The following is a 24222-nucleotide window of genomic DNA, read 5'->3' as shown; positions in this document are numbered from 1 at the left end:
ATAGTAGGTTGTACACAGAACCTCTATCGCAGCATCCTAGTTAGACAAGGAAAAATAATAAAAAAAACTCCTTTATAGGACTTTTTTTCCCATGTGCTATAAGCTTTTGAAACTCTTTTCATATACTCAGGCTTCATCAAGGACATATGTGCCTGCCCCTGAAAGTAGCATAAACCTTTGGTGTTGTGGCAAGAGGATACTTCCCAAAAGTATTCCACATATAAACACAATTGCTGTTGTTCCTAACAATTGTAATATTGTCATTTTCAATTAAATACGTCACGCGCTTAGTTTGATGTAGTGTAACCCATATGCATTTCATCATCTCGGTGAATTCCAAATGGAAAAAAGGTGGTGTATCTTTTAAAGAGAAATATATTTGCCATATTCAGTTGGTTGCCCTTAAGTTCTGCACTCAAGTTGCTTTGTCAAATAGCAACACCCCCAGCTTTCATTACACTTATTGTTGCAGGCAATATTAAATTTGGCATCACAGTTGGTATTATGGGCTTTCATACAGATAATTTACCTTGAAAACCCTTCTATCACCCACCGTAGTACATATTCCATAAAGTTTCAGTTTGTCATAGCTCTCCATATACCACAGGTAATTGGTTCAGAGTTGTAATATGCTCTCTGTTGAATTGTACATCGCTGGCGTTGACCCCATCACGGTCAATAACGAGCAGAGTTCGTCTAGCAGTTTCTTGAGTCACTCCCAATCCATTTTAATACACTTGAGATGCATCAGTTTGTATCCATATTATTTGCAGGTAGTTTGCTTTTCCTGTAGCAAGAATAACACCACATCCACAATGTCTGGATAGCATTCACAGGGAAGCAAAATGTAAATGCTTCGCGGTTTGTTTTAACATTCTCATTCTGATCACTGTTCTGTTAATTGCAGCCAAACCATTGAGAATGTCCCGGTAAGGTAAGTTCTAACATTGAGAAATGTAGTGGAGAAATTCTCCAAGAAATTCATTCGAAGAGTATTAAAATATATACAGGAAAAAAGCAGGGATTGGTATGAAAATTGAGTTTTCTGTATGCTGTAACAGCAAACAAGGATTATGTTGGTTGTGTAGCTCTGCCTCACCTACCTTCACCTTTCCCTCATCCCTCTGTATAAAGCTGGCGGAGCAGGTTTTTCTTAAAGAGGATTAAGACCACCTCAGCATATTTTATCCCAGATTAGATTCTGCGTCGTCTGCTGGAAAACAGTATTATTGTGATATTGGAACATTTTACCTGCATCCCATTTACCCTTGTTTAGTAGAGTTTCAAAAGCACTGAATGTTCACTCCTCTTTTATACCATATTAAGGAAAATAATGGAATGTGTTTAGTACAGATTGCCCCCCCCCCACCCTTCCAGTTCAGTCTTCCCTCATGCCGTGTGCTGTTTTGGGGAGTGTATTTTCCTTTACCAAGTTTCACAGGTTGGCATGTCTACGGCCTACTGCAAAGGTCAGACAAGAAGTATGATGAAGCCATCAAATGTTACAGAAATGCACTGAAATGGGACAAAGACAATCTCCAGATTCTGAGGGACCTCTCCCTGCTGCAGATTCAGATGAGGGACCTTGAGGGTTACAGGGTGAGTGCTGACAGAAGAGCAGTAGCCTCTGCAACGTTGTGTTACATGAATCTGATATACTCTCCAACGTACAAAAGCCCTTATCAGCAAAAGAACATGGGAGGCCGTTGGAACACACAGTCCCTTGGACGCCTTCCTAACATCTTTTAAAATGAGATGTGCACTCCTGAGCCACCATATCTCGCTCTCCCCTGAAGCCAACCTTACAGGCGTTTTCAGAGTCTCATCTTTCTACTGCTAGTATACCTCTGTAAAGACATTTCTGTATGTAAACTTTTTGTATGTTCTTATATTTTGTATGTACTCTATTCTGTATGTACTTCTAAGAATTTGGCCTTTAAAAGTCTGAAATTAATCATTTGCACTGTGAGAATTTCTTCATTAAAAGCGTTCCCATTACTTTTACAAACAACTGAACTGAAGTGCTAAAGGAGCATGTGTAGTGACGTCCTTGGGGGTAAATAGTGACCCCTGGTCTGTCCAGGACATGGTAATAGAAGCAGAATGAGAGTCAAGTAAATGAGAAAAATAACTAATTTGAGAAACTGTCAGAGCAGTGCAGTTTTAGCGGGGAATGACAAATTCACCCTAGAGCCCAGAAACCTCTTTATTTTCAGATTGAATAATAGACCATTTCAAGATCCAGATCTTTGCATAGAAATTGTTAGATATTTGACCCCCAAATATTACAGCAATATATTTTTAGCATTACTCAATAAATCATTTAACTCTCTTTGCAATAAAAATATGCCTTGTGATATTCTTTATTCCATTTGCCTACATTTCGTTTTTTTTTTCTGGGAATACAGTTTTTGAATTAAACGATGCAATTAAATGTAGGAGTTTTGTTTTACATTTTGAAGGTTTTTCAGTAATATTTTGTCCCTTTTACTTAGGTCTTGGACTGGCAGTGTAAAGATAGGGTCAGAATTTAGGGCTGAAACGATTATTCGATATTGTCGACAATGCCGACAAAAAATTGTCGACAAATGTTTCCGTTGTCGATTTTTCGTTTACATTTTCAAACGGGCCTCCAATCTTCAGCGAGTTAATGACTTAACCTGAAGAGGGCAGCAATGCGGCTACACCGTCGTAACTATAGAACAGGTTAAAAAAACAAAACAACAATAATGGCGGAAAGTTTAAAAAGAAGCAAAGTGTGGGAACATTTTCTTAAGATATAAAACCGTAACATGCAGAATATGCAAGGTTGATTTAGGATTCCATGGCAGTACAGCTTGCACGCAAATGCATTGTGTTCGGTGGCGTGGGCAGTGTTCTGACAAACTGAGCTACCTGCTCAGGATGAGCTACCCATTGTTTGAACAGTCAGAGGAGTTAACAAAATGAGCTACCCTTACCAAAATCACTGAAGCTCACCATATCCTATCAAATTCTACAGGTCATTAGAATGGGCTTCTGAATAATTAGAAGTATTTAGCAATGGCGAAATACAGTACCACAAGCTCCCACTCATTTGTCTATTAGCCTAAAGTTAGCAGAGTTGCAGCTCAACTTAATATGCTATTGCAGCATATTTTCGGTTTCCTTAACCATCGCCATATGGATAGTAGTCTTTTCAAAGAACTGTACAAGAAAAGAGATAAAGCTTGTCATCCTATCAGAAGTAAATATGGGCTACTTCAAAATATTGTGTAACAATCAGCAGCTCACCCTGTCATAGCGTTCCATCGATTGGGTTATGTAAAATTATTTAGGCTAAAAACAACTAGCTCGTACTGTAAATCCATTAGCAAATCCTACAGTCAATCGAAACATTTACTTACTTGCTGAGCTGAGTACACAGTTGGATTTCAAGTGACTTATTTGAAGTTTATTTTGACCTTTGAACTTATTTTAATCCGGTTTTATTTTATACTCTGAAGATTATTTTGAATTTTATTTTTGTACAAAAAAGAAGAAAAGTATTTTCCTGAAATTTAAGAGTGAACGAATGCTGTAAGAAGTAAGAAGATGTTAATGAACTTAAGTTGAAACTTTTTCAGAGTTTGGGGTTTTTTATTATTTCATTGAATAAAGGTATATGGCAACTGAACAATGCCAAACATTATTTGTCACAGCCTTTCTCATTTACAAAGCCATAATTTGCAGCTAAGCCGATTAATCGATTAAGCATTGTAATATTCGCCTGAATAATCAATTATCAAAATATTCGTTTGTTGTAGCCCTATTAGATTTCCCATTGACCTTCGCCCTCTATCCTCTATATGGCATTATCTTGTGCATCACGGGCTTCTTAAATATTTTGTTAAATTTTTATTATCAGAATTTTGCTTTCCATTAAAACAAGTAATGGGGTATTAAGTTAGTCAAAACAACACCTGGTTAGTGAAAAACATGCCTCATGTAATAACAGCTGATGCAAGCAGCAAATATGTGAGTATAAACACTCGACTAATTTTCTTTCTACATTTGAAGTCTTGGTTGATTGAATTGACAGTCCATTCCTCATATGTTCTAGTCTGAGTTCTTCTGCTCCATTTCCACTTAAGTGCTGTGCTCAGGTATCCTGGTATCTGGTGATCAGCCAGAAATGATCAGCATTAACTCGGCTCAGTGCTGTAGAATTGCAAACATCTCCACACAATCACTCATAAATGTATTTTCTGTAAGTTTTACTTTTTCCCTTCTCTTTGCAGCTCCTTTTCTTTGGGAAAAGAGGGTAAATGGGTTCCCCATCTTTGAAAATTTTCTAAGGCAAAATCTTAATTTTGTTTTCTAAGGCATAAACGTTCTTTTTCAGATGATCTGACCCAAACCATAAACAATAGCCAACAATTCATTGCATATCAGGTAATTGTAGTGTATATTTGTCCAAAACTGATTGTAATTTATTTACCACAGTCCCATTGCCTGTAGGGGGGCAATCATGGGACCCTGGGAGCCCCAGCAATATTGCCAACGTCTGTAAAATTCTGTAAAGTACTGTGTGGCCAACTGTTTGCGAAAGGTTTGCGAAACTTGAACTTGATGTCATTGTTTTATTTAATTTTGGAATTTGGCAGGAAACCAGGTACCAGCTGCTTCAGCTGCGGCCAGCACAGAGAGCCTCGTGGATTGGCTATGCAATAGCATATCACCTTTTGGAAGACTATGAAATGGCTGCAAAGATCTTAGAAGAATTCAGAAAAACGCAACAGGTAACAAGGGGCTCTGAATTTTCATTACTGAAAAACACTTTGTGTTCGTTAAACATTTCTTAGAGCTGGGGCATGTGGATTTTGGGGTTATGCGTTTTGGTTGCTGTGTATGCATTTAGATCAGCAATTCAGAGTTGAGTTGGAACCTCCAGCGCCTCCTGTAAGGCATCTTGCAGAATGTCAAAGCACAGGCGGGCCTGTCAGAGGAGGGTGTCCACAGGTCTTTCTTTCTCCCACACTTTACAGGAGTTGTTGCCATAAAGTCAAGTGGCACTTCCAGTTTTAAAGAAATAGGTGTCATTGGAAATGATACTACTGATCATTGGGGCGAGTCAGATTGACCTAGATACCCTCTACATAAAAGGTTTCCAAAGTACTATAGAGTGTGCGGCTCACCCCCCTCCTCTGTGAATTTACACCCCTCCCATCTGGGAGACACCCCTGTGCCCCAAGGAGTAATGGGATTAGGCTTAGGAAATTGTGCATCCTCTCTGCAATTACTTTATATAAAATAAAGCTTTTATCTCCTGAAATATTGTTCTCCTCTTTGTTTTTGTTGTGTTGAAATCTGCCACAAAAAAGTTCCCCCTAGGGGATAATAAAGCTTGAATTGTACTGAAGGTTGATTTATACATGATTTAGAAAAGGATGTTCTATGAGAAACATTGATTTACAGTGTTATTTTTGTGTTACCTTCTTTGTTACAAAGTGTACCTGACCTGCTTTGCCAAACACGGGAGTCATATGAAATAGAAAATGAGTTTTTGCTCAGAAATTTGGTTGCTGTTTGCTAATTGAGAATCTTGTTCAGCTGTTTCATAGAGGAAAACGGGTTTTCAACTTCAACCACAGGACTTCCTATGTTGTTCCATATGCTTGGAAGCCTGACATTACTAGATTATATTTTATGAGCACAGAAACTGGGACAGTAGGGCCAGATACTTTATGTGATCTCCAGCATCTTTACTTCTCTGATTAGCCATCTTCCCCTCCCTTTAAGTCTCTCGGGCCCCCTTTTCTGTATACGGTCTACTTTTGTTTACCTGTTTTTTTCCTTTTATTTCCACAAAAACAATATTGTTCAGAATATTTTTGTATTTCTATTCCAAAAACTTAGTATATCCATTATGAATTAGTCTCCCTGATATTTTGAGCAGCACAGGTTAATTACAGCAGAAGTTACCTACTGGTTACACAGAAGTTGCATACGTCACAGAGGTCTGTGATGAGCATTGTGCCCTCTGAGTTCCTTAGGGTGAACTAGAGACCAGAGAATTAGTCGGCAAAGAAACAAAGCAGCTGTTGACGCAGATTGAGGTCATATAAAAGTGTAGGGTGAATTCTGCCATGAACAATCCAGCAGGAGTGGGGATATTACTGACTCACAATTGCCAAGGGGCCCTGATTTAATTGCCCCTTTCTTTTCTGTCCTTTAGCAAAACTGTAGACTTGAGTGCTGACGTACTGAAGTATTTTTAACCGATTTCCGTTTTCTATTTGTAGTGTTTTTGCGCCAACTTGAAAACAAGTGATAGTATTGTGCGTAGAAGACGGCATTCTGCCTTCCTTAACTTGTTCAGCAAAAGGGCATTCTGATTTAAAGTATTTAAATATTAGCTGTGTAGTCACAAACTGCAAGGGCACATACCGTCCCCCCCCCCTCCCCCCCCAGTATTTCAATAAGCACTTAAAACGGCACAATGGCACAGCATATCTGTAGCTCTCCTGATAAGATGCTGTTTCCTTGAATTGTTGTTTTCATTCTCTTCAACATCAGGTCTTAGGTCAGTGAAGATAAGTTAACAGAAATCACTAGTCCATTTGCTGTATTTTTGTTAGCCCTAGTTTAAAAACACAGTAAAGGGCCTTTTGACTTAAAAAAAATATTTTAATGCTCAATTCAGAAAATAAAAACATGAAAACAAATGGAAAAGTGAGCTCTTACCCAAGAAGCCCAAGTTCTTTTGAGACCTTTTCATATTTGTGGGAATCTTCCAGGCTTCGTGTGGATCACTCTCCGTTGGCAGTGATCTCCTCAAATATTTTTTTTCTTTCTGCTGTAATCCTCAAGTTCATTCCTTATTTCCAATGACTTTTGCAGTTTCTCCATCTCTCTTAATCAGTTTATTTTTTTCCCCCCAGACGTCTCCTGATAAAGTGGATTATGAGTACAGTGAGCTGCTGCTATATCAAAACCAAGTTCTTCGAGAAGCCGGCCTTTACAAAGAAGCTCTCGAGCACCTCACCACTTATGAGAAACAGATCTGTGACAAGCTGGCGGTGGAGGAGACGAAAGGTATTCTATAATACACAATTTGGAAAGGTTTGTCGGGGTTGTGTAATGTTATAACATCACTGAGGTTCATCTTGTCTTATAATATCCCCAGACTGTTTTTGGAGTGAATGCTCAACTCCAACTTGCATTTTACAATATTTAGCCCCTTAAGGTACTGAGAGCAATGCAAATGCAGTGCAATCTGATGGTTGTGTCTAACAAAGCCCTGCTTATGTGGTCCTGCCTTGTAGGGGTCCTACTGTTGAAACTGGACAGATTGGAGGAGGCAGCAGACGTATACCGCAGGCTACAGGAGCGCAACCCAGAGAACTGGTCCTACTACCATGGTCTAGAGAAGGCCCTCAAACCTGGTAAGAGCTCCTTCATCAGGTGCATTCAGCTGTGTCCTGTTTTGAAGTGATGCAGAAGGAAAAGCTTAATCATGTTGGGCAGCAAAGGTCTGCCCAGTGTGAAGGTCAAACTTGGTATGAAAGAGCACACGTGGTTTGGGGGAAAGAAGAAGAAATATTTTGGTGAAAGAATTAATGTTATTGCTAATGAAGCAGAAGAGTTTCGAAAGGTTGACTTTTTCCAAAGCAGAGATGTACAAAACCCTGACATGCCACAGAAGCCGTATCTGTCCTGTCTTTTTAGAACATTTCTTTGACAGTTCTAAAGAATCCATCTGAAGATAAATGGTGACCATTTTTTTTCTTTTTACACACCCATTGCTAATAAACTGACCTTTACTTTCCACGGTGCTCTTAACAGTTCTGAAGAGATTTTGACCATCTAGTCTTCAAAAACTTTCCACATTTCCTATCCCTTCAAACACACTGTTCAAATCACAGCGGTCGTTAATGCAAGACAGGTTCATGGTTAACTTGTCTTGGAGGTATTCAGTGCTTGAAGAGTATGGGTCACAGCTGCTGAATGACAAGCCCAAGCTTGAACCGGTAAAGTCCAACTGATCAGGCCTACCTAAGTGCTGAATGAGCATCTTTGAGAGCTCATTCATTCTCTTTTTACACAGTGTGTACCTCTGTAAAGTCTGTATCAGTTGAGGGCCGTTTGCCTTAATATTTCATATTTCAATTCAGTTGCAATTTTTAAAAGAAATTGGCTTTACACTGTTAAAATAATATCCCATAATAAACATTTGCCACCACTGCACTAATCTGCCTTTGACATAAAAAAATGTTTAATTAGTAAAGTGCTCCCTCCAGATCTAACAGATGAGTATAATAGTCTGTGTGTGTTAGGATTTCAAAGCTTTGTGTGAAACCAAATTGATGTTTAACCACCTGATTATCAATGTGCAGTTTAATATAAATTTAACTTTGAAATACAAAAAGGTTGGGTGCCTGGTTATACAGTTTAGAAGGTTAGCCCTCTTTGAACTGTCACTCAGGACAAATATTTGAGATGTTTGTAAACATCAGTATTTCACACAGCCCCCTTTTTGCATGTTTTGTGAACTCTTTAATATTGAGACGTCATGTGTGTATGTAGTATTAAGATTGTAAGTTTCAAATGTGCTTTTAATAAAATTCAGTCATGGTCTTTAGACATTGCTCCTGCATGAAAGCTCTGATTGGCATTGCCGGCTCTCAAATACAGTGATCCACAGCCTTGTAATTTTAGTTTTTCACTGTACACAATCCCACAACTGGCTGAGACCTAGGAAAGCAAGCTACTTGACTGTAGGATTAATTGATTAATTGATTGCTGTGTGCTTGTTTTGAATTTGAAGAATCAGCTACTAGACTCCTTTTCACCAACAGCTGCCTTAAGAACACAGACTGTTCTGTTTCTAGAGAGAATGTTATGGTTATCTTTTAGTGTATTGTTGCATTTCACCCGCTGGGTAAATAAAATGTAAATTCACGAACTATTAGATTCATTAGTTTGTTTCCTGAAATGTATGTTTTTCTTTCAGCAAGTGTAGAAGAAAAGCAGAAAATCTATGAAGAGGCCTGGGTTAAATATCCTAAAGGCTTGGTGCCTAGGAGACTGCCTTTAAACTTTTTATCGGGTACGTCATTTGGGTGTTGTGATTTTGTTTGTCCAATCTTTGTCTTTATGCATTCTAGTATTGAAACAGCTAAGTGTTTAATGATAGAGGTGACTTGTAATGTAAAGTAGCTTTTTGCAATTTTGAATTTCAAGCTAATTTTTACATTCAGTATTGCAACATATGGCCTGTAACAATGCATTTCTAGACATCAGAGACCAACACAAAATTGGCACATGTGCTAGGTGTAGCAGTCAGCTAAATGGTCAAGGAAATGTATACAATATTAACTAATATAGTTATGTTAAAGCTTATATGATCCTTACAGGTGCATACATACTATACAAGTGCACAAATGGACTGAATATACTAAATACATTCTGCATTATGCAAATGATACGCAACGATAAATGTATTTTATATTCTTCTCAAAAACGATTGCTTATGCATGCCGTATCTTCTACATGTCTGAATACATTCTCAATCTCTGCCTCATCCTTTAGTCAGTGTAGTGGGTCAAAGTGTACCACACTTTTGCATGTAGATTCCCAGTCCATTCACATGCATTATTCTGATAACTCTCTGTTCAGTTGAACCATACTTAAGTTACATGAGAGTCTTAATTAGATACAGATAACTGTTTTAATGATGTGCTAATTATTTTAAGCGTCTACTCACCTTTGGGACAACACGCATCTAATCATTTATGACTGTTGCTGTGTAGATGTTTACTGAATCTTTGTGACCGAGGACCTTATTTAAAAAAAATGTTTTAAGAATTAGTAAGGCTTTATAATTTTGGTAGTGTTAATGGAATTGCTAATTCTGCTCTGTTGTTTTTCTCTTTGATTAGGTGAAAAATTTAGGGAATGCTTGGATAAATATTTAAGAATGAATTTCAGCAAAGGCTGTCCTCCGGTTTTTACGACGTTGAAGTCTCTATACCACGACAAAGAAAAGGTAAGGGTCTTGAAGGCGATATTTGAAATCGAAACTCAAGGGATTTCAGTCCAATCTGAAAGCTGCTGTTTGTTTCATCCTTCATGAAAATTATTGTACACTGTGTAACATATTTGTGCTATCTAAAACATTAATTGAAAATATATAAACAGGCTGGTCTGAGATAAAGGAGACACCTGCACAAATGCAGAATCAGCCTTTGCTTTGTTTCACTATTTTATGTGGTGGTTTTTAAAAACTTTGTGACTACAGTGAGTTGTTAACTGTTTAGTATTTGTGTCTAAATAGTAATGGTTACATTGTACCTTATCAATTTAGAAAATTTATACTGATTAAATTTGCTAAAGTTCATTTTTTAATTAATTTCTTACATCTATTTAAACTATTAAGCTTGCTACCTTGCTTTTGCATGAAATCTGAAATTCCCAATTTGTCTTTTCTGTTGATTATGTGAAAATTCTGTTTGGTCTTTTTAGATTTTGTTAATGTCTAAAAAGTGTTTTTTTTTGTTTTTGCAGGTATCAATAATAGAAGAACTGGTAGTTGGTTATGAAACAACTTTAAATAGCTGCCGAATGTTCAATCAAAATGGTAAGTCAAGAGAAGGGTTTAGGATATGAATATGTTGCTGATTTATTTTTTATGTTTATTTATTGTTGTGAATAAGAACAAATTCTAACTCAAGTTTTCCAAACACTGCCAGGTCATTGGAGATGGTGATTGTTTGGGGTCCTTCAAATAAGGTTTGTTGAAGACCTTAAATGAAAAGGCCAATTAAAATCAGTCACCAAAACTGGCAGGATCGTTTTTGTCACCTTTTTAGTTATGATTAATGTGTGTAATATTTGACCTAAGCAGTTGTAGTAACAAAAGTAACCAGACCAGCCAGTGAAACGTTTAAATCTTACAAAATATTTTTTTACCTGAAAGTTTCTAACTCTAACATGTGCCGTGCCCTCCAGATCTACGCATACTTCTGAGGAAATAGGAACAAAAACCATTGTTTAGTAGATCGAGTTAGCAATTGTATTTGTTGTTCCTAAAAAATCTCTGTAAACATTGCACAGAGCAGTCATATTTGTCATAATCAAATTCCAGAATGTACAGGGGTCACATTTATTCACACCCCAGTACAGTACTGGTAGAAATAAAATCCAGCAAAAATCTGCAAATATTTTTCTGCACTTTGGCAAGTGCAGTTGAACCATATAGAGGCCACTGAAGGTTTCCTGTTTCCCTGAGGCATAAAAGGAGGTAACACGTGGGAGACATTCATTACAAGTGTGCATCATCCTTGTTAGTGAGCTCACCAAAGGCTGCGGGCAAATGGGTTTTGACCTCCACCTGTCGGGGTTTGTTATAACAGAAGCCACAAAAAGCTAAATCTACCGCCTTCCACGGTAGTGTCCATTATTAAGGATACATGTGTAGTGATAAATCTCGCCACCATGACCCATGAGACAAGTGGTTCAGGAAGCAACTATAAATCAAAAGCCCGCATTCTCCAATACAGATTGTATCTAGCAGATACAAAGTGTCAGAACTGCTATTTGATGTCACTGGCTTGAAAGTGACATTCATAAGGACGAACCCGGTTATGAAGATGACTCAGATTTGCCAAACTCTGTCTTAACGATAATTGGAACTGTGTCGTATGGTCACATGAAAGGAAAATTGAAGCACATTCTTCTACCTTTGGTGCAAGACAAATAATGCTCTTGTTGAGAAAATGCTCATGGCCACTGTGAAATATGGACTGGTGGGGTCTGGTGAGTGTTCGCATAGTTTTACATCTATGAGTCCTAGAGCTTTTTTAAAAATATGGGGTCATCTTGAATTCTAACACTTACCTGAACATTTAGGCCAAACACTGAGGTTCTTTTGCCAGGCAGGTTCAAAGTTTGCAAACAGTGTGCCAACAATGGATGTTCTAGCATGACTATATTCCAAAGCAAATTTAATTCCAAGAATTGTTAATTAAGTGGCATCGTGAAAAATAATGGATAACTCAATCTCCCAGCCTCAATCCCTTTTGTGTAGTTCACAAACTGAAACCAAACAGTCTTAAAGGCATAGATAAATTGAGCGTGGAGAAATTAATTTGTATGTCTTTGTTGTAGCATATTTTTATTTCTCATTGGGTGGCCATTTGGTGCGCATCTTGCTTATTTGGTGGTAAGTAGATAAATGATAGGAGGATTACATCCAGTTGTTTCATGAAAGAAGCCCAGATGTCAATTTCAACAACATGGCTGGGTCGCTTAGAGTATGTAATGATATGAGGACTGATATGAGGACATTGTAGGCTGAATGCTGATTCACTGTAGTAATAAAGGTTCATACAGGATATGGCAACTCTTCCATTTGCAACTTCACCTTTGAAATAGATGATTTATAGGTATAACTGGAAGGTGCCCATATATTTGTCTGGGACTGCAATAAACATTTCATGGACCATCAGCAAGGGTCTCTGTAACTTGGATGTTTCATTATACAGTGGGGGTTCTGTTTCTAGAGAACTTACGTTTTTGCAGAAACACTGTACAAATAGATATTGCACAAAAAAAAAAGAAATTAAGATTTAGGTTCCAGGTTTACAAGCGTATGAAATTATTAGGCTAATACATTTAAAATCACCTGTTATTTTTTAATAAAGAGAAGCCCGTTTTGTGTGTCTGACATCTTATCTTAAAGTTATTAACTTTGTAACCTTTATAAATGTCGTGGATTCATTTGGTATGATCTTAGTTCTGCCTCTTCAAATGTGATTTTATTTTTCAAGCCACTTTATCTCAATCTCCTTTTTGAATTCATGGTATACACTAAGGATGAAATAGCAGAAAACGTCAGGAAAAAGCGTTAATAGTCACAGTTTCACAGGTGTTGTATCATTGTTATGGTTATCGTAAACTAAATCACATTTTTGTTTTGCAGATGACGGTAAAGAAGAGCCCCCTACTACTTTGCTGTGGGTGCAGTACTTCCTAGCCCAGCATTATGATCAGATTGGCGAGCAGGCCCTGGCATTAGAGTACATTAATGCTGCTATTGAAAGTACACCAACTCTCATAGAGCTCTTCCTTATCAAAGCCAAAATATACAAGGTAATAAAATGACAAATTTCTTTTTGTGCCGTTTTGTTTTAAATATTTTTTTACTTTGTTGATATGAATAATAAGGTAGGTTCTAAAAAATAGGAATGAGGACCTAACACCAGCTTGTCTTGCGAGCATTTAAGTTAACAATTTCACACCCTGCATTTAGAGGCAATAGTGAGTGGAATGCTTAAAAGCACATTACAGAAATGAACAGAAATCAGTCTTGCAACTTTGGCACAATAAATATGTAGTAAATAAACAGCTTTGTGCAGGGCTTAATCACTCACTAATAAAAATGCTAAACAAATGGTTACGCTTTGACTTGTTTAAAATACTGCAGATCTAAATAAGCTTTCTTTAGCTTGTAGAGTACCACAAGAAATTTTTCCACAAATAGAAGCCAACAGTCTCTTATATAAAATCTAGTTCGGTCTCTTCGGTGTTCGCATTACCTGGAAGTGATGTTACTCTCTGGTCTACCCAAAAGAAGAGTCTTTTCATGGTTCAGATTCTTCTCTTGTCTTTCTCTGTTCTCTGACCTGTACACTGTATTGTCTTGAGACCTAATTTCCTATGTCCTATACCCAATAAGGGTCGCTTAATGATTTATTTACCATGGTTGAGTCTTAGTTTGAAAGTGCTACAGTTGCCCTGCCTTTATTGGTATAGTTGCCTACCTCAAAGCCAAAAAAAGGAGGCACGGTTGAGCAGATGCTAAAAAGAATGCTTATCGTCTTATCCAAAAGAATGGAGTTGTATGAGATATTAAACATTTATATACCCCCTCTGATATGTAGCATTAAGTTCTCATACATTTCTTTCTTATATGTATAATACAGATTCGTATTGATGAGTCATGTGTAATAACTATCCTGACAGGTGCCTTATGTAGCCTACTGATCTAACTACCCGACAATAATTCCTAATGCCTTGTTTCTAAGTTGTACATTGTCCCTCATTGTATTAATTGCAATTTAATTTATAAAGCAAACTGAAGCGATCCATTTCTTGGCCAAAACACAGGGTGTAGTTGTGGAGGTAGTGTTGTTTCTTAACACGTCTTTATGTCTCTGACAGCACGCTGGCAATATCAAGGAAGCAGCGCGGTGGATGGATGAGGCCCAGGCATTGGACACCGCGGACAGGTTTATCAACTCGAAGTGCGCCAAGTACATGCTGAAGGCCAACATGGTGAAGGAAGCTGAGGAGATGTGCTGCAAGTTTACAAGGGTAGGGGGCCATTCTTTTCACATTTTATACAACGCTTGTGTGTGCATGCTTGTACAAATTGGTGACTACAGTTTTTATTTTTTTATAGTACAGTAGTTTTTTTTGCAGAAATTGGAAGGATCTTATTTTTGATTGGGTTTTAAAGTTGGTGTATTTTTTTAAGTGCTAAGAAGGGTTTTAGAAGAAATAAAGACCTGCAGTCCCAGTGGTGAGATCAGTCAGGAACGGGGCTGGTTCTCAATGAGTCCTCCTTTCCCTCTCCTCCTCAGGAAGGCGCCTCAGCAGTGGAGAATCTCAACGAGATGCAGTGCATGTGGTTCCAGACAGAATGTGCGCTGGCCTACAAGTCCATGAACAAATACGGGGAAGCTCTGAAGAAGTGCCATGAGATTGAAAGGGTAGGTTCATCTTCACAGCTATGGTGCCAATTAATTTCTTCATCTTTGAAGAGTGAATTTTTGTGATCTTTTGCCTTCATTTCCAGTAGAAGAAAGTGCCAGTTTAAAGTATTTGAAATAGCAATAGATTTGTTTTGTGTGCTGAATGGACGTTCTACTACTGTTTGGCGTAAATCAGTGGTTCTCAAACCTTTTGGACCAAGTACCACCCCTGGTCAAACCAAAACATCCAAGTGGCACCTACAAGTCATCTTCTCATATGAACCACAGAACATCTCAATGACCATCATGAGCGTGCGCGCATACACATGTATAATAAAAATAGCACTGAGCACTTACCGTTACAGTGAGAGGGGTGAGCCTGTTTAGTCGAGCAAAGCAGATGTGAATTCATTGGTCGAGCCTTGCTACAATTCACAACTTTGACAGCAGAGTCTAACAGATTTTAAATCCTCAGGCATTTTCTTGACTGCCAAGGCCTCGCGGTGGCTGCTGCAGTGCGTCCATTTCATATCTGGAGCAACCCCTCTCTAATTTGTGCAACTACACCGCTGTGTCTGCCTGTCATCACTCTAGCACCGTCTGTACAAACTCTGACGTATTTTTTCCATTCGATGCCATTCTCTTCTAAATTAATTCATAAGCTGAAATATGTGCTCTCCTGTAGTTCTTCTTGGTAGGGGCTTACAGACCAGAAAGTCCTCATGGGACATGCCCTCAAACTCATATCTAATGTAAATGAGCAAATTGGCCAAATCAATGACATCTACTGACTCATCTAATTGCAGTGAAAAGCATCTGCTCATCTTAACGCGCTCTATCAGTGTACTTTTGACATCATCTGCCATATCCATAATTCTACGAGTGACCCTGAATTCACACCAGAAGCGACACGTCAGCGCAGCGAAAGCATAGCGTAAGCGACAATGGGTCCAATCCACACCAACTCTGACAGTTGCGTTCCGTATTGAAACATGGGATAGTCAACGTAACATTCGAGAAAAACAGCGGAAGTTGGACTACCTGTAGACTTCATAGTGTAGTTGATTAAAACCCAACACGAGCAGGTGGACAAACGATAGATCTGTTTATTGTTGCTAAACAACCACAATACTTTACCCGTGTCGTGTCATCAGCTAGTTATTGTGCTCATGACAACAAAGTGAAAAGTTGCACTGTATCAATGGACCACTCTGGGCCAGCATGATCATAATATTGTTGTAGATTCTGCTTATATAGTTCACAGGGTATAGAAAGTGTGAGTTTTGTGTGATTTGAATGGATCTCTATGGGGTTTATGCTTCACTCATGTGCGCAAATGGGAAAAAATAGACTCGGAGCATAAAAAAATGCTAGAGAACGGAGGGGACAGACGTGAGACATGCGTTTTGCGGAGCCAGTGTGGATTGAAACATTGGTTAAAATGGAAGCCTATCTGTTCCGTGAGTCAGACGTGAGACGGACAACTAAAACGTGCTTCAGAAACGCTTTCAGTGTGAATTGGCCTTCACTGTGTAATTCGAAAGGGGCAGCAGGTCGAGACGATGAACAGCTTTTTCTCCACACGTAATACGTGTCAGCTCTTTTGCCAACAGTAAACAAAGTTCTTCACCAACAGTGTGGGGCTAACCTGCTTTAACAATCCGCAATCTTGCATTTTTCCCTGTTTCAGGAGTCCAGCTCAGAAGTTTTTTATTTATTTAAATTTTTATTTCATGCGCATGGGAGCGAAACACAGAGATGCTCGGGTGTATTTTTTTCAAATCAACCTGGAAAAGTCCTTAAATATTTTTCTGTTATCCATAATGCTTTCCTGTGCTTAGAAAATTGGCAGTGTTCCAAAATCACGCTCATTCTCCTACCTCCCTATTTGCTAAAGATAAGTGCTTTTAATACAATTGGTCACATAGGTTCATAGCACGCATTCCTATACAGTGGTATAGAATTACATAGTAGACCTTGTGTCCACTCAAGTATTAGTGCGCGCTGCATCGTTGTAGCTTAGTACATAGGCTGCGTACTTGACACATTAACTAATTTTATTAGAAAATAAGAAATCCCGTCCCACTTTTTCAGTGCACACAACAAATTTCCAGGGTCATCTGGCCTACCACCTGGGGGCGTGGTGGTACGCGTATCACAGTTTGAGAACCACGGGCGTAAATGATAAGTATACAAAATTTACAGATTAAATTACCAGCCATTGGATCCTAGCCTCTTAACTAAGTGCTACAAGCAAATGTCCTGATGTATTTCATGAATTCAGTTCATTTTTTTTTTCAATCTTCACAAATAGTTAACAAATACTAGGAACTTTAAGCCACAACCCTAAATGAATAAATGAAATGAATAATTCATTTCCTCTGCTTGTATCTTTGTGCTGTCCAGCATTTTGTGGAGATCACAGACGACCAGTTTGACTTCCACACATACTGCATGAGGAAGATGACGCTGCGGTCGTACGTGGATCTGCTCAAGTTGGAGGATGTGCTGCGCATGCACCCGTTCTACTTCAAAGCGGCCAAAACAGCCATTGAAATTTACCTCACCCTCCATGACAACCCCCTGACTGATGAGAACAAGGAGCTGGAGGCAGATACGGGTAAGGACAAAATCTTTAATGGTAACTAGGGGAGAGGTGCACCCCTTATTGAGATTACCATTAGCCTGCAGGTGTCTGGGAAGTCATAGGGTGCACATTGCTTTACTGGTATTCAAGAGTCTTGGATTACCCACTAGCCTATGAGCAAAAGAAAAAAAAAAACAGAACTGTGCCAGGTGTGAGCCCCAATTGGGGATATCCGGTTACCACTGGCTAGTGACATGACCCGGGCCAGAGGCTGTGATTTCTAGCTTTGGAACAGAGTCCAATGTGTGCTAGAAGCAAGCAGTTTTACCCTTTTGGTCACTTAGGAGCCCCAGTTGTACTTTTAAAAGAAAAATAAGGCTGTTATTCATTAATTTAAAACAACCACCTTACTTGATTACTCGCAAAAAAGGTATGACGAACACTAAAACACTACTCTTAAATTGTAGCTAGAAACAACTTGACTAGAAGATCATTAAATAATTAATGAGTGTGCAGTGGCAGTAACAAGTCATCCAGTGGCTTAGTTTTACTTTATTCACAGGATTTTCAGTGTTGGATTTAACATCATTCTATCATTGCTTTAAATATACAGCTTGAGACATTTTATTAAGTTAACTCATGATAAGGCTGCTTTTTGTTTCTCAGAGAATGAATTCTCTGAGCTTGAGCAGAAAAGAAAATTGCAACTGAAAGTAAAAGTCCATTCAAAAACGTGTTTTAAAAATGGGTGGTTCAAACAGTTATCCACCACAAAATGTAAAATTCCCAGATAAGACACCGACTGTGGCATCATTCTCCTTATTATTCTTGTTTGGCAGCCAACCTGTCGGATAAAGAGCTGAAGAAACTGAGGAACAAGCAGCGGCGAGCACAGAAGAAGGCTCAGCTGGAGGAGGAGAAGAAGAATGCAGAGAAGGAGAAGCAGCTGAAGAACCAGAAGAAGAAGAAGGAAGATGATGACGAGGAGATCGGGGGACCCAAGGAAGAGCTCATACCCGAGAAACTGGCCAAGGTGCGATCTGGGCAGGAGGAGGAGGCTTGAGAACTGTGCGCTCTTCTTGAGTGGCCGCTGATCGTCAGAAACCCGTATATCCATAAGAACCCAGGTCGCCTCTTAGAGTTATCACATGAAGAGCTTTCTGACTACAGGTCTCTTGTCTTGCCATAAAACGTTTTTTTTTGCAATGAATGCATTTTTTAAGATTTTATAAAAAGTGGATTGTTCCAGCTGTTTATTATTTTGATGATTGCAATGTGGAGAATGCCATATTTAAGAAATAGGACATGGTATTTATACAAATAATAAGTACTTTACACAGTGGTGTGAAGTAAGTACGCCCCATGAAAAGGTTCGTTTACATTTTTGGACAAAAGGATATTTGTTCGTCATTTCAGCAATACTGATAGATAAAAGCGAACTAATTTTTAAAAATAACACTGAAAAATCACATTATGCACTCATTTGTACTATTTAAATCAACAGAAATGCAATTTCCTATTTAAGCTAGGGGGTTTTCTTATTTTGTCCACAGCATTTCTGACTTTTTTTGTTGAATAAGTGATTGCAAAGAATATTTTTCATTGTTATTTGTTAAATTAGATCACCTTTATCTATCAGTATTGTTGAAATGAAGATCAAATATGCACACATGCAAATATGTTGAAAACACCTTTTTCACAGCACTATTTATTGGGTAGTAGGTCTACCTTCTTTAAAGATTAGTAAAAGGATAAAATAATAATGTTCAAACATTTAACAAGGTAGTACACCTGCTACCTGAAGAATAAACACTTTCATCTTAATAAGGTAAAAATGTTCTTCATTCCCAGCATGGAGACTTATTCTTCTTGTCATGGCTGTCATTGTATTAGGAAAGAGAGGGTAGCTGAAGAAGAAAGGCACCATTTACTAGTTTTAAGACCATTATACTAGTGCCACTATTAGAAATAGAGAATAGTTTAAAATATTTTTATGCATAGAAATAGAGGTATTGGTCTCTGTTTTTTCTCTTTAACAATTCACAGTCACTTTCTGACTTGACAGGTAGAAAATCCACTGGAAGAAGCGGTTAAATTCTTGACTCCTTTGAAAAACTTAGTGAAGAATAAAATAGAAACTCACCTTCTGGCATTTGAGATATACTTCAGAAAAGGTAAGAATGGGTTTAAATCTTTCCATGCCTCTCTGGCTGTGAATTGGAGTGATAGTAGTGTCTCTTGCCAGATGAAGTGTATTTTGTTGTGATGTATTGAGTTCTGTCTGTGTGAGCAGAAGGCATAATACAAGCAGTACCAGAGTTGAGGCTGAGAAAAAGCACAGCTTTACATATTTTATAAGGGCTTTTAATAATTTTATCTACTTAAATGTATAGCCTGTTTTTATGTAACCGCATACACTTAGAAGTGGCTACAACATTACCAACTTCTAGCCAGACCATGTCATATCTCAGAGGCTAAGCAAGATCTCTGATTTCCAAGGAAACCAGGTTACTGATTTACATAGTGCTCTGGTCCTCTAGCTGCTTCACAAAAATGATGAAACCAGTATAAAGGCTGGGGTCACTGTGCTGTAGGAGGTACCATCCTTCTGATGAAACTTGAAACAAATGCCCTAAATACTTGGTCATTAGATCCCATGGCACTGTTTGTAAGAGTGAGAATGTAACACCTATGTCCTGGCTAATGCTAGAGTGGGTTTGGTCAGACTGTTCTGTCTGACGTTATCCCTTATACTCAACTGGTCAAGAACTCTCACATCTCCAGCTGGTCTACTTTGTTGTAGGGCTGCTGGCATGTGAAGGTTTCTGTGCATCACCCAGTTGGTTCTGGGATCCTTTGGGCTGAAACACGTTCTATGAATGCATACTATTATATTTATTGTCAAAGAAAGAGTATTCAGTCATTTCTAAGTTGGGCGGTAGAGTCTTCAAAGGCTATGTGAAGCTGTTTGAGCCCACATACGAATTTGGAATCACATGCTGGGTCTTTTTTTTTGCTAGAGCATGTACTACTTATTCTAATTTATCTATATACAGCAAGTGCAAATCCAGCTTACAGAAAAGTGAAAAATACTGTATATTTTCACCATACCCTGAACAAATGTCATGCTGTTTTACACATCTCAGTCTGCAATGACCAGACCCTCGCCTTCTCGGCTCAAAGAAATCATAGGCCAGCTTTATGGGTGCCTTTTTTCTGCTGTCTTCATCATAACCAAAATGCAGGACTGACTTTTCTATGGCATCATAACCAAAATGAAGATTCTTTTTTTTATGGCAGCTTGCTCCCACACAAGAACACATACACTTACCCAGGGTCTGACATTTCTGATAGCTGCAGTGACGGTAATGGGTTGATGTATCTGGAGTGCAGGCTTGATTGACATGCATGAGAGTGTAGATGCTATCTTTATTGGGAAGAAAAGTTTTAAAGAAACTTTTTTTGAAATTTTTCAATGTGAATGCACTATTTGACAATGACAGATGACTAGCTGTGGAATACAGCACATTAAGACTTAAATATGAATTTTCAGTATAACATATTTACTTAAAAGGTAACATTGTGCACCTAAATGTTTTTTTTTTATTTTATGTTGGCAACATTACAGTATTTGCATAACTTTACTTTCCTTTTTGTTTTTTTATGTAGAGAAGTTCTTGCTTATGCTGCAGTCAGTAAAGAGGGCATTTGCTATTGATCCTGATCATCCCTGGCTCCACCAGTGTTTAGTTCGCTTTTTTAAAGCAGGTAAGTTGTGGTTCACTATGTGTTTAAGGGGAACATCTCAGGTTTTCCACAGAGAATATTATTAAAGCCCTCTTCTTCTCCTCACAGTGTTGGAGAGCAAAGACTTGGCGGAGGCAGTGCGCACAGTCCTGAAGCAGGAGATCAAGAGGCTATTCGGAGACACCAATGCGAAGAGTTTTAACGAAGCTCTCCTCAGCAAGCACTCCAACTCAATCCCACACAGAGTAGCAGGTAAGATTGAGATTTGTTTAAAATAATCCTTGTGTCCCAGAATGCCTCAGAATGCCTGGATAGTTTCAAATAACACAGTGTTCACTTAGGAAAGCTTGGGTTATTTGAAGAATTGCAAAACATGGATCATTTGGCACAACAGCAGAGTTTCAGCCACTGAATTGTTATGTGAACAATGGAGTAGAGGTAGAAGTCTTTTTGTCCACTTCTAACAGTTTTGGAGATAACATTAAGACCCTACATGTATACCTGTATATGTCTTGGTGCATCTTTCTGTATTCACAATGTAGGCAGCGTAGTCTTGAACTTTCACAGACGTAAACAGTTTCAAGCTAATATAAACATTATAATTGGAAGCTCACAGGGATTTCCTTTAATTTGTCAGTTTATTTTTTATAATGTAAATACCCCATGTCCTTTTATAGGTTTTTCTCTTTGAACTTGGACTTATTTTTGAATCCCTCTCTGTTTTGTATTTTCCTGTAGTAGTAGCTTATAGACCGGATTGTAACTCCGCTAATAAACACTACTGATGTCTTCTCTTCCAGCTGCCAAGATGATGTACTATCTGGACCCTTCCACTGGGAAGAAGGCTGTAGAACTTGCCACTGCTCTGGATGAGTCCCTGAACAATCGGACCATTCAGGTAAGAACAGTGAACACAGAGGAGTGACAAAGCAAGTGTATCCAACTTAATAAAATAGTTGCATTTTCATCTTTGGCTTTGTCATGTGCCAAAAAAGCACTTTCTACATTAGCATATAGTAATGCATATTAACCTGTTTTTCCAAGTCCAAGCAAAAGTGGGCAACCTTCACAGGGTTAGGCATACTGCTTGGGAGGGTGATTGAAGTTAGGCCAGAGAGGGATCTGTCTAAGTCTGTTTCTGCTGTTTTAATGACTGAGTCTCCATTTTACAGTTGAAGGACAGGTGTCCTGTATTCCAAAAAGAAAACAGGAATTTTGATACTCATTATTGCTTTGCTCAGAAGATTCATGTCTGGCCTCCCGTAACAAATATTCTGTCATGAGAATGAAGTGACTAGCGAAGAGAATAATTGGGGGGCCAAGTAAGTTACAGTAAGAATACAGTGCTCTAAAACAGGATTGGATACAGCCAGAGGTGTATCTAGCTGCATCATACTTCAGACTTCTGTGTGTCAGCATGAACAAATGAGTCAAGAGATGAATTTAAAGCAGTTTTCATCTCTGATCCCATAGAGCTTTCCTTCCTGCTGAGCTTCTGGTAACTGAATTAATTAGGTTAAGTGATATAAATTACCACTTTTTTCTAGATCTCTAGCCTTTGAGGAGTTTTTGGCTCAGGCGTGTGTTTGCGGGTGTTTTAAAATTTCGGTGTTGCTCTCGGAAGCTGGGAGCATCGCTGCATGTGCTTCACCTGCCTGGTGTTGGTGTCCCGCGTGAAAAACGGGTGTTTTTCTGCCTCGCCTCTAGATCTGCACAGAGGTGTTGGAAAGCCTGCGCAATGGCAGCCTGGGAGACGGCAAGGAAATGGCCGAGACCTACAGAGCAGACTGTCACAAGATCTTTCCCTACACGCTGGCGTTCATGCCCCCGGGCTACGAGGAGAACATGAAGGTCACGGTGAACGGAGACGTCTCGGCCGAGCCCGAGGAACTGGCAAATGACATGTGAGACAGAGAGAGGGACTCGAGGGAGCCCAGCCACCATTTCTGAGCACCACAGCCAAGGTTTTTGTCATGCACCTGCAGTACTGCGTCAAAGTTTCTATTCAGATAAGGACTAAAACGGCAATTGTATCGGGGAGGGGGGGGGGGGGGAGAGAAAAAAAATGGCCATTTTACATTTTTTTAATCTTGCTGATGACTACTTCTAAGCGAAAATAAAATGAATCTCTGGAGACGAAAAGGAATGGGTGATTCTATGAGGTGTAAGCAGTCCTGTTATGTTTGCCGCATCCTAACGTCTGCTTCCCGTGTTTTTAAAAATAATATATAAAAAAAACTAGAAAAAACTATAGAGGCTGTTACAAATAACAGGGTAGGTGCGTGCCAAAAACACTCAAAGCTAAATTGAAAAGGCGATCACTGTTTTATCTTGGAAAGCAGTTAATGCTGTTTAGCACTGGATTCTGAGCACAACCAGTTAAGGAATGGCAGGGCTTTGGTTAGGTGAATTGACAAGCTGTGCTGCAGGAGCTACACAGATGGCTAAGAAGGAAGCTAAGAAGACTTTACCACATTTCCAGAGGAAGAAGGTTACTTGGAGTACAGTATGAGTGGCAAATGCATCGGTTCGCCTTCTGTAGGGTTACAAAGCAAATTTGGTGGTGTATGATAAAGCTGCATCTTTTGAACAATTTCAGTATCGCAGTATATTACGGTTTCCTTTTCTCTGTCGGACTCAAAAGAGACGGAATTTTATTGAATATAATAGTCATCAGCAGATATCTTAGTTTAAAAAAAAAGCAGGCATTTGTCAACCATACTGAATTCTTTGCAAACCCCTGCCCCGCACACAGAATGTCACAGTGAATAAGTGGCGTGAAATAAAAGAACTGCTCAGGAGGAGAACTGTTCCTTTTTCTTGATCATTTTTCTTGTCAAAAAAAGAATCGGCAGTCAGGTTCCTCTGCAGGCTGTCCTAACCGTATGTATGCAGATGCCTAATCTGCATATTAATATTATGATACCTCTGGATCTTTTCCACAGTAAGGTTTTTTGTAATACTTGAAGCCCTGTCTTTCTAAAAGAGAATATTTCTCGCTCACCAATTTCAGACAAGCCCCAGACTTTGTACCTTTTCAGAATGGGGGCCAATTATTTTTTTTCCAGAACCAGATCTGCTTCTTCTTTATTTCAGTTGTAAAGTTAATACCCTTGTTGTCAAACACATAAGAGGTACCAAATATACAATGCAATAAACTGTTTTGAAAAA

At 38.7% G+C, this 24222-nt stretch overlaps 1 protein-coding gene across 1 annotated transcript in view; it reads left to right on the top strand.

The window, feature by feature from the left end:
- The window catches only part of LOC148840889 (N-alpha-acetyltransferase 15, NatA auxiliary subunit), a 37645-nt gene extending 13423 nt beyond the window's left edge, over positions 1-24222 (top strand). Inside the window, exons 4-20 of the mRNA XM_088933885.1 lie at positions 1442-1599; positions 4626-4760; positions 6903-7056; positions 7287-7406; positions 8975-9070; positions 9903-10009; positions 10528-10600; positions 12944-13113; positions 14185-14337; positions 14607-14735; positions 17124-17337; positions 18144-18337; positions 19370-19478; positions 20974-21072; positions 21160-21303; positions 21852-21949; positions 22759-24222. Coding sequence (XP_088790011.1) covers positions 1442-1599; positions 4626-4760; positions 6903-7056; positions 7287-7406; positions 8975-9070; positions 9903-10009; positions 10528-10600; positions 12944-13113; positions 14185-14337; positions 14607-14735; positions 17124-17337; positions 18144-18337; positions 19370-19478; positions 20974-21072; positions 21160-21303; positions 21852-21949; positions 22759-22959 — 2354 coding nt within the window. The 3' untranslated portion in view covers positions 22960-24222. The remainder of the gene's footprint in view (positions 1-1441; positions 1600-4625; positions 4761-6902; positions 7057-7286; positions 7407-8974; positions 9071-9902; positions 10010-10527; positions 10601-12943; positions 13114-14184; positions 14338-14606; positions 14736-17123; positions 17338-18143; positions 18338-19369; positions 19479-20973; positions 21073-21159; positions 21304-21851; positions 21950-22758) is intronic.

This window comes from Atractosteus spatula, chromosome 1 (genome assembly GCF_055471065.1).
Source record: "Atractosteus spatula isolate fAtrSpa1 chromosome 1, fAtrSpa1.hap1, whole genome shotgun sequence".
Lineage (NCBI taxonomy): Eukaryota > Metazoa > Chordata > Actinopteri > Semionotiformes > Lepisosteidae > Atractosteus > Atractosteus spatula.
This window is presented reverse-complemented; position numbering and strand designations above follow the sequence as displayed.